The 14,198-nt window shown below is 39.6% G+C and overlaps 1 protein-coding gene across 1 annotated transcript in view; it reads right to left on the bottom strand.

Annotated features, from left to right (window-relative positions):
- Positions 1-969: 969 nt before the first annotated feature.
- The window catches only part of arrdc1b (arrestin domain containing 1b), a 29,132-nt gene continuing 15,903 nt past the window's right edge, over positions 970-14,198 (bottom strand). The window contains exons 3-8 of the mRNA XM_029516203.1: positions 9,913-9,963; positions 6,415-6,569; positions 5,811-5,993; positions 5,242-5,418; positions 4,481-4,943; positions 970-3,605 (exon numbers count right to left, since the gene is read on the bottom strand). Of these exons, the coding sequence (XP_029372063.1) occupies positions 3,562-3,605; positions 4,481-4,943; positions 5,242-5,418; positions 5,811-5,993; positions 6,415-6,569; positions 9,913-9,963 (1,073 nt within the window). The 3' untranslated portion in view covers positions 970-3,561. The remainder of the gene's footprint in view (positions 3,606-4,480; positions 4,944-5,241; positions 5,419-5,810; positions 5,994-6,414; positions 6,570-9,912; positions 9,964-14,198) is intronic.

Below are 14,198 nucleotides of genomic sequence, written 5' to 3'. Positions count from 1 at the left end.
GCGCAGCTTGGACCACGTGGTAAGTGGAGACGACCGAAGACGTTCGTAGCTTTCCGGATATTTCGGCTTCTCTGCACACCCCCAGAAACCAGGCCAAGAGGTGGATTGTGAATTTAGCTGCAGTTTGCATTGTACTGTGTAATATATGCTAGGCAAATCGATGTTAGCATGTGCTCAAAATGGCTATATTTTATACCATATACACAATTTACACTGTAAACACGTCTAATCATTCTGAGCTGTGATGTGTAGGCTACTTTAAGGGAAGTGTATTTAAATCAATTTCAATCAAAATTGATAAAGAGCTTTCATGCAGCAAATGTCTTCATCCCAACCTTGTAGACACCTTCAACTGGCTATAACCACGAACGTATCTCCACTTTCTATTATCCTTTTACATTACTGTTGTTATATACCTACCTCTCATTCATTAGACACTCATAAATCGTCACAAAACAGAAAACTAGCAATAAAGAATGAAGGTTAAAGCTGCAAGCAGCGATGGATGGGCCAAAGCACACCTGTGCAAGTTGGACTCAACGTTACCCGATCAGATTAAAAATGAAAATGTTTCACCGGAGGTGGCGTGTGTGCCATGTGTCGTGAGTCCACCCACCAATGATATGTCATATTGGCGCATACTACGCATATAGTGTAAAATAAAACAGCACCTTTGCAATCTGAAGCTGACTTCTGTGCTGCTTTGAGTCTGACTGCGTGCAAAATTTGGAACAAATCGGAATTTGTATGCTGGAGATGGGAGTCCTCACCGCACCGCCACGCCCAGCAGGCACAACTAACTAAAGGTTTTAATAAATTGTCATCAGTGAATGTGAAGTTATCCGTGTTAAAACTAAGAGTTAAGAGTTTGTGAAAATGGCATCAAATTAGCAAGTAAATCAGAATGTCCCAACTTCCTGTTGGAGTTAGGTTATAAGAAAATGAAAGCTGACTCTGTCAACCACAAAACCCATTCAATTTCATTTTATTGTCATACATTACAACTTGTATTCTGCACTTCAAGTTGAAATATTACATTTACTGGTTGAGGTGCTCCCATTAGTATCTGCATACTGCAACTGTAAACGGTTTACAAGTAGAAAAATACAAAACCAGACACCAGTCATCAGTATGTGAGGAGGGAAATAAAAACAGAACATATGGGGCGTCATAAAGCTATTGTACCTTTTGGTGGAAAAGAATTTAGCAGAATAAAGATTCATAAAGGCAGTGTGACATGACTTCAGGGAACCAAGCTGCAAGATAGTGGAATTGCACGTTTTCTAAAACAACAATAATAATAAAAAAAAAAAAAAGTTCAGGTCCAAGGTCCAGTGTCCTTACTGTCTTTAAAAGCTACATTTGTATATACATCAAGTGCACTTAGCACAGTCCATAGGAGGCAGGACAGGAAGAGCTGCAGGAGCACATCCTCATGTCCTCCCTGACAGAAGAAGTGAGACCATCACAAGCCCCTGCGAGGGGTGCTGCTAATCCAAACTGTTTAAGGCATGCAGTCATAATAATAGTCATTTCTAACTGTAAAAGGAGTTTGGAAATGTCTGGAATCTGCACAGCATGTGGCAACAAGATGTGCACATAGGAGAAAACAGCATGTTTGTTTGTTTTAATTCACAGGTGAACCTTGACTTTGATTTACGATTGTACTTACATGTGGTATAATAAGACAAACACAGCAATAATAACAAATATTCAGTACAGTAGTTGTGCTTAAGATTTTAAGTGGCATAATTTCCCCACAAGAAAGTGACAACAAATATTGGGCTGGACATGGATGATATGGTTAGTGAGTATATTTTCTGTCATCAATAAGAATGGAGAATCACATGATCAATCTCATATTCAAACTGTTTTGCATTACGAGATATTATAGCATATATACAAAACAAAAACTGCACTAAATCACCCAGCCCTTATAAAAAGGCAAAGTGCCTCTAGTAAGACAGTGTAACACAGATATTGAATCAGAAATCTATGTAAAAACAGCTGAGCATGTTAGCATCTTGTTCATATAAGATATATTTCACACACACACACACACACACACACACATCCTCACTTACACAATTATGTACAGCAGATCCGCACACTCACAGAAACCCATGCACTCGAACGGTCAAAAAGTGCTGCGTTGTGCACATGTATGCTTCTCTTTACTGAAATTTCACAGGATTCTCTTCTCACTAATGCAGCACTAAAAGAAATATAAGGCAACAGAGGAGAAAGAAATACAGTCTCTTCTGTAGTGAGACTGAAAAGGTGATGCAAAACAACATATACATATCTCCAACTTCAGTTTGTCAGATCTGCTCAACAGACAGTTAAAAAGTGACTTCAGCTGGTACACTGCAGAAGCACGGACTAAGTTAAGGATTCAGTTTGCATGACATTTTACGTTCAGCTCCAGCTTGGAGACCAGGTTGAGATAAAGCTTGTATCAGTGATGACCACAAGAGAGCAGAGAAAGACTGCATCAGTTCTGCAATCCTGTGTCCCACTGCAGAGTCCCATCTGCAGGTGATCGGTCCCTGAATACAAAACTAGTCCCAAACCAAAACCTCTCAGTTATATGACTCAACACATGGTGGCAATATAGAGTGAAGTAAACCCTTTTTTTTCTTTTTACATTATGTATCACTTCCAAAACTGCATGTGCCCTGTGACATGTCAGTGCACGTGTTCTTTAAAAAAAAAAATAAAATAAACAAAAATAAACATGCAAGTAATACAATTAATTATCAATCAAATCATTAATTCATTTATATCACTGATAAAACCTTTTTAAATCTGTTTTGGTTTTCTTTGTTGAATTTTTTTTTTTTTTTTTTCCAAATTTGCTTTACTTGAAGTCACACAAATGATAACTTTCCTCTGACATTATTTCTCTTTAAAGCCCATGTGTGCAGGATCATGGGACAAAAAATGACTTTGCTATTAGATGACGCTCTACTCACAAAAAACACACAGCACGCTGCGGTTTTAATTCATTTTACAGAAGGAACTGGACCTGTGGTTTTAAGTGCTCCTCGTGATATCCAGCATGAGGACAGCTGAGACACAGACAAAAAGCAGAGGGCCACGATAACGAGTGCACAAAAGGAACAACGCTGCACAGAAGGCTATTGTTTGGTCTCATCAAACTCTGAGCCTTCAGCTCAAAAATCATTTTCAAGGCATCACAGATGCAACAATTCATTGGAAAGATAAAACAGAACAGATTCTACCCTGCACCAAGAAGGAAAGTTCCATCACTGAACGTATTAAATGCTGTGAAACAATCAAAAACACCTTTAAGCACAGTGATGTTCACCTGTTCTGTCTGACATGACCTGCAGGGACATGAGGTGAAATAAAAGTTCTTATATTCTATATAAGATTTGATCCCTTTTTTAACTTTATCGGAAAAAGAACAGATAAGGGAAGGGGGGTGTGGTTGTGTACCCTCTTTCACCCAGTGTCTGTACTGATTTTTCAGGAAGCCAGTGCAGAGGTCATGACGCTTCATCATCTGCTTCTTCTCTACTGTCCGCTGATGAGACTCTAGTTGGCGCTACTGCAGCTTTCCTCATAAGAAGGTGGAGGTTCTGTAACACACAAATGGTGGTAAATTATACTGCAGTTAAAGCCCTCTCCTCCCAGCTCAGATGAGTCAGTAAATGTATGCTTTAGTGTATCCTTGAGCTGATCTCTCCATGCCCTAAAAATAAAAGAAGACGGTTGTGACTTTAACCACAAAAAAGGAGTGCAAGAGTGCAAGAAAAATAATGGAATTTTTTGTTGAATGAACAAAATCATATTTTTATCTTGTTTACAGAAATGGGTCAACACAGTCCATGTAACATAGCTTCAAAGCCCTGATCACAACTGGACTCAAGTGTGGTTTTGACTCTGTTGTTACCGAAAAATTCTACAGGATATATACTAGAGGATAATTAACATATAAACGCAGCAGAAACTGCATAAAATTAACTTAGTTTTATTAACACCCTGGTACTGCAAGTCTGTTTAAAAGTCATGTGAATGGAAACACTTTGTCTCAGTTCATCCATTGCTTGATTTCATTAAAAAAAAAAAAATCTGCTCTCTAAATAACGTCTATGTATAATTTGGCCAGTTTTGGCCCTGTTATGACATTTCTATGAGCACTGGATTTGTCTTTGACTAGGTGATAAAAATGTGCATCCAGAGCTGTGGTTTGTTATTGTTAAATATGTAACATAGTGACAGTGAGATGGTTTACCTAAAGGGAGGACATAAATAAACGCTACCACATTAATAGACTGCTGATCAGCAAGAAATTAGCAGTTTAAGACTGAACTTCCGACGATTTGTTACTTGACTTGACTGCAGTTAAAAAAAAAAAAAAGACTGTGAAATGAATATCTTGTTGGCTATTATATATTATGTATGTCTCTGTGTGTCTTTGTGCCTGTGTGCCAGTGTTAAGTGGATAACAAACCATGAGGGTAGTCCCAGCTGCTGTACTCTGGAGGAAGAATTAGAGAACAGGAAGTGGGTACAGGAGTCGCATTTCCCTCTGTGAAGAAAGGTATGGTGGCCCCAGTGGACACACAGAACAGCGGAGCAGATGCGTCCGGCCGTCTATGGCTGGGAGGCAGTGCTGCACCTGGTGCATGGCTGAAGGCGCTGGGGGACATGGTGACTGACAGTCCTGAGGGGTCCTGCTGAGAGTGACTTTTGGTTGGGATCTCTTCACTGTCCAGGCCCCCTGCACACAAACCTTCTGCTGGCTCCTCCTCTGCTGGTGGGGCACTGGGGGTCACCCCTGCAGCGCTGAATGCAATTGTGGCACCACAGTGGTCCGGACTGGAGGGAACAGTCCTTGATGGAGACAAGTTCACAGCGATGTTCCCGATGTAGATGGGCAGAGTGACAACTGCATCTGGAGATTTTAGTGACACCTGTAACAAAAACATTCTAACTGTATTACTTTATGGATAGGCATCATTATAATTGACAAATTGATCTTTTTAAACTGGAAAATCTTTGGATCATATGTAATATTTTTTTTGACTCATCAGTGTCATCAGGTGTTAGTGTCATAATGAGTGGATGTCATTAAGAATTAATAGGTTTCAATCCAGTGGCACTGAGTCCAGTAAACAACAACATCAATCATCAGTGCATCAACAATTGTTTTTTTGCTGGTACACAGCTTCCATTAACCTATGATAACATAGTAGGCACACTCATACTAACCTGAATGAAATAATCAATGTCTATGAGACTGCAGCCAGCTAGTGCTGACTGAGGAAGAGGAGGGACAATGATCTGCTCCCTCCACTCAGCGTGTTTTCCTGCTTTCACCCCAGCTCCCTCCACCTCAGCAATGGTTCGCAGGTCAAACAAAGGCCGCTTGGTTTTGTAGGTTACTTTCTGGGGTGAAAAAACGCAGACATGAGAAGATATGAAAGCACCTTCAAAAGGAAGCTTTACTTTACTGCAAATAAAACTGCTCCTTTGCAATGAATTGAGACAAGCTTTGCCACTGTAGAGAGACTTCATGGGCACACATTAAAGGATTGGTTCTATCAGCGATTGTGTTTGAAGCTCCAAGGCCCTGGCAGAAATTTATAACTCTCATCTAAAAAAGTCAATCTACTAAAATGGGAATTTCAAAGGGACATTGCACACTGGCTGTCATAATAATTGTATACGAGATAGAGCAAAGACTGTGAAGACACACATCTGCAGAGTAGAGAAATGGGGTATTGCTTCCAGGCTTAACTTTTATCATTTTAATCACATTCATTATTCCAGTGTCTTACCTGTATGAGACTGGCCAGTACGCAACCTGTGTCTTTTCCAGACTTGTTGTGGATCTCCGTGGCTAACTTTATGACCTGACCAGGAATGTAACCCCTCAGGTCACTTCGAGCTTTTAGCATCAGGATCCCTGTCTTCACTAGGAGGTAGGTGAACTTCTTAGTGGTCACAGCTGAGCTCGAATGCTGTAGAGTCACAGGACAAATGTTTGTTTATGCATTGTAAGTAATTAAGAAGCCTCAGTATCTGATGCCATGCAGATAATCATCCTGCTAAGCATCTGGAAACTAACAGCTATGACAGGAACAGAGTGAATGATAAGTCAGTAAGTCAATGGATAAAAGGAGAAATGGGATTAGCAGCTGCTCTGTCATGAAATCCAATAAGCCTTGATCAAGACAGAGGTTGATCAAATTAAGGCATATAGTTCATAAGAGCTTTTCAAGGTCCCCTTGTCTCCTTTTGGCTCAGTATTATATAAAAAGCTTTATCAATCAAGCCCGAGGTTTACTCAGCAGAACAGCACTCCAAAGCTTTCAGTGTATTAGGGAATAAAAGGAGGATGAAGGTGCTGAATGAGTTTGCAATTTGTGCAGCAACACTCACTTCTATGTTTGGCACCTCATTGAGGTTCAGGAGGTTGAGTAGGTAGAAGGGCCTCTGGGCTTTGTAATCCTTGGAGAAGCGGGGCGTGTCAATGACAGCCCTCACTCGGTAAGCAATCTTCCCAAATGGTCCCTCAAAGGAAGTCGGGACAGCAACTGAAGACAGGGGAATAGAACAATGAAGAACAATAAAGATGTTACTGTCCGACAGTTTCTGAAACATGAGCAACATGGACATATTTTTAACAGAAGATGGAAAAGCTAGGGATTTCATTTTTATGTTGCTATTAGTAAGCTGAAGGCCTCAATCAGAGGTAGCATGCTTTTCATACTGACCTCAGATTATTATTATTATTTACATTATTTTTGTGACTGAAGTAAAGGACAGTGAAGGAGGAAGAAACAGAGAGGGAATAGACTGTAGGGCAGGAAATTTAAGTGGAGATCAAAATAACTATTTGGGTTAAAAATGAGACAGGAGGGGAGAGACGTTTGGAGCTAGGGGAAGTGAAGAAAAAACACATCCGACTCAAAACCTACTCTGATTCCATCATCCGTATGCATATAACTGACCAAACATGTAATTAATGTGTTGTCAGAAATAAAAGCTGAGCTGGTCTGCGGCACTGTTCCTTATCCCCCTTCCCCATTTTCATTTAGATGTTAACGTCAGCGTGCCTGGTGGCTGCTCTGGGGACACATCTGCTGCTGCTGTCGATAAGAATTAAGCGGGAGAGAGGAGAGATGTTGTTTTGTTGAAGACAGCTTGGCAGCAGAAACAGAGCAGTGGATGGACAAGGATGAAGGCCTGGGCTGACTCTCCCTGGAGACACAGCAGACTGAGCTGCTCAAAGTGGTTAAAGATTATGTCACCTGGCTCATTCCTCTAAGTGCAAACAAAGATCTTCTCTCACTTTCTGAACTTCTGTGGTGCTTTGGAATGATAATTTAATTTCAACAGGAAGCCTAGAACATTTCCCTTTCAGGAAGAATTTGCGTATCGAAGAACCTCTTAAGTATTTGAATTGTAGAATGGTATCTTTTTGAGACACTTGGTACATTATTTCAAATGCTCCCATCAATTATCAAACCTACAGAAGGTACTGTAATATGGCAACAGCCTGTTTAATATGGAGACAGCATAAAGGAAGAAGTCAAGGTGGTAAAGACAGCATCTCCCATGATCCTATTTAAGGACCAGCAGGTAGATCCTATCGCATTGCTGACAGACTAGCACCAATTATAAAGTGCTAGCATGTTAACAAACTAATATTAGATAATACAAGACAAACAATGCTAAATATTAGCATATTGGCATTCGCACGTCATACAGATCAAGCAAGATATATTTCCTAAACAGTGAAGAAACTGCAAGAGAGAAAGAATCTGTTTAATGGCAGCACTTTATCCAGTGTTGATGGTCTGGCTTGGTCTGCACACATTTCACACCTATAGAAGTTTGTTTGACCTTATGTTCCCTGACTTAACAGCCACAAACACAGCGGCATCCAAAACGTTCCTCACAGCTCATGTTAAAATGTATCACAGCTGACAGTTTGATCTCAGAAATAAACTGAGAAACAGGAGGATATTTGGAGACTTAAAGGCCTTCCTCTGTATTTCAGTGGACTCAGATAGTCATATTTCTGTAAAAGGAAGGATGGGGGCTCATCTCCAGAGGAAGGTGAACCACATTTTAATCTCTTTGTTCTACTCGCTTACTTGCTTCTCTTCCAGAACTCATATCTCCCATAACCATTTGAAGCTTCATTTATCCTTCTGAGTGTCCTTGTACTGGTTCCCTAAGCGAGAACCGATAAGGCCAGAATGATAGTACGTAAGTTAACTTACACTGAAAATATGCAACACTCTGTCCTAAAAACACACAAGTAAGTGGATGGACTATGTTTATGCAGCACTTTTATCCTAAAAGCTTTATAACTCATTATTTACTCATATTCATACACTGATAGCGGTCGAGCTGCCGTACACCCACTGGCCTGCACATCAGGCGGTGTCAGGGCTCCAGTGTCTTACTTAAGCGGTCATGAATTCAGGAGCTGATCACCAATATAGCTAATTGACCTAACGTGCCTGCTGTGTTGAAATTGAGGGAAATATAGTTTGTGGCAGGTTTTTGTAAATTATTCACTTTTACTCTAACTATTTTTGAACAATCACTGTCAGCATAAACAAATACACACAAAAACACACACTCAAACAAGATTTAAAATCTCTATCTCTCTTTATAAGTAGGAATTGCTCTTAAATTACTTATTGTTGATGGCACTGCTTTTACACTTCACATTGGATTGTGATTGAATTCATAATGATTTCTGCTTCAATCTATAGGTGTACAAAGGATCCTCCTGATCTACTCCAGTCTGCTTTGCATGACAGAATGACAAATGGAGACATTAAAGTGTCCTTTTCACATTTATTAGGTTTAAAAAGTTATCCATGCTTAGATGGAATTGTTGCATAAAAGCAATATGAAATATTGCTTTAGTAACAAAAATAAAAATGGCTCTTTATGAAAAAGGTTCCTCATTTTGTAAACCTTGCACACTGTGAGGCTCGTTTCAAGCTTGGTCTTCCCAGGCTATTTATTTATTTATTTATTTTTTATTGATTTTGGGACATTTTAAATCAATTCTGAATCATAGTAAATGAGAATCGTGATTCTTAAATTGATCGTTTTAATAGCGCACGCCTATTGCACACACAAAAAACAAGTCAGCAAAATGACAGTTTTAGTTCAATGAACTCTTGCCCCTAAAAGTGTGATCCTCTTTAAATCTACTTTAATGATATCCAAGGGTGCATCAGTCTGTTTGCTGTACCAGCAGGGGTCAGTACCAGACACATGATTCTCCAGCGAGCCAATTATCACTACATGGTAGTTAGCATTGCCCTGTGCATTGCCCTGTGCCCTCCCTTCCTTTTAGGAGGGGTGGGCAAAGCATGGGGGCATGAGGACCAATTAAACAGTGACTGCACAACAGGAGAGTGAACTAAAAATAACTCAAGCCATCCTGTGTCTCAGACTAGCTGTAAGTGGAACATACTAGATAGACGCTTCATTGCGTGCGTGTGTGTGTGGGTGTATCGGTCCATCAGATATTTGTGTTATTGGTAGGGCTGGGGTTTTGTATTATATTGCAGTGTCAAACCTCGGGGTATTTACACATGGCCACATTAAGGATGAATTTATGACCAATGCTAAGGCATTATAACTTTAATATTCCTCACAGTCATTAAAGCTGTATTATAGTGGGATGACTGTTCACCCATTTCCATTATCTCATATCTGCTTGTCTACTTTGTGTTGTAAAGAAAAGGCTAAGAGCTAAGGCTCACCTTATCAAATGTTATCACTGACGTGATAATCTCTTGATACTGACGTCATTGGGACCTCTGATAAAGCAGTTCAATAATAGAATAATTACAACAATTGAGGGTGTGGCTATCTTGCAAAGCAATGAGAAGTTAGACCCACCTGGAATCAGAAACTGGAAAGGGAAACTGTGTTCGCCTGCTGCCAGAGTTCCTGTAAAAGAGCAGGATTAATCATTGACTAAAAAGAAAAATAAGCATTTGCACATTCTTCACATTCAAATAATATATATATATATATATATACATATACACACACACACACACACACACACACACATACATACATTTTCTCTTTGAAGACATACAGCTCAGTAAACATTAGAAGTGCATGTGAGGCACCGTGCCTGTGGGGCTCATCTACTTTCCCACTGGGATGAAGTTTCTCGGACAAACAGGCTTTGTCTTCCAGAGATAGCTGAGACTAGGTCTCTTTTTTTAGATCATGAAAAGCAACTGAAACCAATCAGCCTGAACTGATAACCTGGTGTTGTTGTATCTATGATGCATAACAAGTGTAGCTGGCAAAGTTGGAGTTAAGTCAATCAATGACTTACCAGCACAGTAAGGCCAACATATAGTATTATCCAGCATCACTGCGCCAAGTCTGGATATATCAGGTTTTGGCTGCACATGAAGTACGTTGCTTTGGTTTTTTCAATTCAAATGTTAACCATCTCATCCTTTAAAGATGTTAGCATGAATGAAGAGTATGAATATTATCACACAGAGAAAAATTTAAAGCATTATTTTTATAATCAATAGAGGGTAAACTGGGCGCCTGTGAAATATAAAGAGGTGTTTTGAAATAAACACTCAAAACTTTTCTCTGAATTTGTCCCAATGAGAAATAAGCTCTTTTATGTCAATTGTTCACACACTGCCAGGTTATACCATCTGCAGTGCTAAGATAAGAGACCAGCTGGCTGCAGCAGCCTAGTACTAACCTGCAACTCTATCCAGAAAGCTATTTCGCTAATTTGTGTACCCTAACCCTAACCTATTACCATTCACCACAATTTCACCAGGCTTCTGATTTCACAAACCTAGCAGGTATTAAGGCACAAAGTTTTAATCTGGTGCAGGCATTATACTCGACATGTGTTTTACACACACACAAACATCAGAAATGGCCACAGGATGCAGGAAATGTCAACTTTTCATTGCACACTGTTGTTCTGCAGTCAGCAAAAACAAGATTTTTCATTCACCACCAGGTCACTAAAACTGATAACAGGAGCATTTGACACCAAAAAGAGCTTTTCTATCCTGGTCACACTAATAGAACCTTGAGGAAGCAGGGTTAATGATTCTCTAAATGAGCTGACTGCCAAATTAAATTCTTCCAGAGAGCAACATGTCTCAGTCTCGCATCATCAGGGACGGGCACAAGCTTTTCCGTTGCAGTTGATTTCAGTTTCCTGAGGGGAAATGCTCATACTGTATGTGTGTGAATATTAATTTGCATTTATTTGAGTTTATTTCTAGTGGAAGCAAACGTGCAGGTGCAGCAGCCACTGCATGTAACTACAGAGCTAAGCAAAGTGCATTGCTATATATATATATATATACACACACACACACACACACACACACACACACACACACACACACACACACACACACGAATAGCTTTCCTCAAAACGATGTACTTGGTTTGACGAGATAAAGAGTTATTTAAAAAAAAAATTCTGTTTTTGCTGCCTTAAAAAAAAAAAACAACAACACCAAGTTAAACATATCCAGTTCTACAAGCAAACTAGCCCATGTCACACATGGCTACAACAACAATAAGACAACAGGGGCAGAGCTGGTGGGATGGCAATTTTTCAAATAGTCCCGATTCCAACTAAATCAGAGAGAAACTGTATTTCTTTAAATGCCAACAAATCAATTATTCTTTAAATGACTCACTTCTTTCAGAATACAATTGACAAACCACAGTAATGTGGCTGATGAATGAACACAGCTTTGGAGTGCTGTCTGACCTTCAACTCTCTACACATTTTAACCTCTTTGTTCTGTTTTTGGCCTCATGTTGTTGATATATAATGTAAGGCAATATATTTCAATGTATATTCTTTAATTTCCATGATAATTCAAGTATCTATCTATCTATCTATCTATCTATCTATCTAACCATTTATATATGTATATATGGACGCTGTGAACTGAAGATTACTGAGACAAACAAGACAACACATCAAAAATCCAGTGGTGCGTAGATGATCATTTTGGTAACAGGGAATCACAATGGGTGGAAAAAAATAAATAAATAAAAAATAAATCACAAATCATGATGACAAATATGAAAACAGAAATTTACAGAAAACATTTCATTTCATAAAGGTCGCTAACCAACAACACTGACAGAATGAGGAGCGGACTCTGACATCACTGATCGTCGCTCCTCCAACCGTCAAGAATCTACGGCATACCACATTATCAGTCAACCACAATGAGCGTGGCTCTCTTTGTGCAAATGTGTGTGAGTGGTGGTCTTCTGTCACCCTTCCTGTCTCACTCCCCTGTGCTACTCAGCCTTTGGGGCAAGAGCAGCCCATTTTTGGAAGAGAATGAGATCCAGAGAAATGTCAGAGATAAAGACGAACACAACATAGAGGGTGTGTAGTGAATTATTTGTTGCCATGAGTAGGCCTGTTGCTTTACAATATATTCTGTGTGCATTTGCGTACTGAGGTGCTGAAAGAGGTTTTCGAAGGCCTTCCTATGTGAAGAATTTAGGACGAATACTTGCTACAAGAATTTTAAATTTCAAGTCATAAATTCTTTCTGTGACTGCAGGTTTTTCCATTCAAGCAAAGTGTGAGAACTCTTGACCTTGTGCACCTGTTGTTTCCTTTCTGTGGTTGATTTCTCTGCAGGAACTGGAGGTGTGTGTAGGACTGGGCTTTGTGTGTCATTGCTCCTTTCAAACCTGTGCTAGGAATCAATCCTGGTTCCCTCTACTGTGTGGTTTACATTTGATTTGCACTCACACTTCTTCACTTATACTCCCACCTACACTGCAGATCTTTACAGACTATGCATACTATTGTTTTAAAGTAATAGTCCAAGTATCATAAGTAGCTCATCACTCTTCTGCTTCTGTGTCGGTTTTCCCAGTCTGCAGTGCATTGACTCTACTGTAGCTGACATACTGACTATGAATAAGTGTCTCATATCCCATAACTGGAACTATCGCTTTTAGTTCTCTTGTAGAATTTTGAGATACCAAAAAAATAAAATAAAATAAAATAAATAAATAATACCCCAAAAACATATTTATATATATATTTTGTTTTAACCCTTTCACTAACTCTCAGAATAATTTATTTTGACATGAAGCAAAGTTACACTGTAAAAAAGAGGATCAATTTATCCTCCTCCCTTACTAAAGGTTTTCTCATTTAAACCAGCAGTTTTTTTGTCATCCTCATAGTTTTGTTGCTATGTAGTGAGCCCCCCTTCCCATTCTAATACTTTACTTAAGAGCAAGTGGCAACATCTCAGTGGAAAAATACTTGAAACAAGAGGGAAAAAAACACATCCAGAGATGCATTTGCAGCACTAAGGATAATTATATATTTTTTAGATATTCAGACGATATATTTTAGTTTACAAAAATGAGAGCATCCCCGTTAAAGCCCATTGATTCTGTTTAGCGTCAGATCTGCGATCGCTGTGAGGACAAGGTTACAATAAGTATTTTGTACTAAGTACTAAGTAGAACACAATAGAAACATTCTACGGAAGCACATTGTTTGTGTACATGTACTTTCCAGCAGGACATAGTTTGTAGTGTAGACTGATATGTATGCCACATGCTGAACAACTCAGTCCTGAGAGTTTAACATTGAACTGCTTGGTAGTGTTTTAACTACCAGTGTAGATTACATGCTCTATTGACCACCATTAGGTTTCCCAGTACGATTCACTGATATAACAGAATTCATGCATGCACAGCACATTTTGCCTTCTGGCACTGAGCATTATGTGCAACACATACAAAAGATGGAAGGTCACACTCACTACAAAAGATCCTGTAAGCTTTTGCTTCCGCAGGCGAGCAGGGCCTCAGAGCTGCATGGCAGGATGGCGTCCAAGACTGTGAGAAAATGCTAAACCTGCTGTCTACTGAGTGTGTCCAACCTTCTCATTAGACACTGTTGGACACTGATAACCACATCTCACCTCAGAGAGACAGCATGCAGAGAAGGAGTGTGTAACATCCCTACAGGGGACTGGTTACTCTGACTGATTGAGGCTTTTAACTCTTCACTACAGGGCTGCAAGAACCTGGTGCTGTCATTGTGAGATTAAGCTGCTGCAGCAATTTCCCATAAAGCAAATGAGGTAAGCGGCATGAACTATCAGTCATGTCACACT

The sequence above is a fragment of the Echeneis naucrates genome, chromosome 12 (genome assembly GCF_900963305.1).
Source record: "Echeneis naucrates chromosome 12, fEcheNa1.1, whole genome shotgun sequence".
In the NCBI taxonomy this organism is placed as follows: Eukaryota; Metazoa; Chordata; class Actinopteri; order Carangiformes; family Echeneidae; genus Echeneis; species Echeneis naucrates.
The sequence above is the reverse complement of the archived record's forward strand: the minus strand, read 5'-3'. Positions and strand labels throughout refer to the sequence as shown.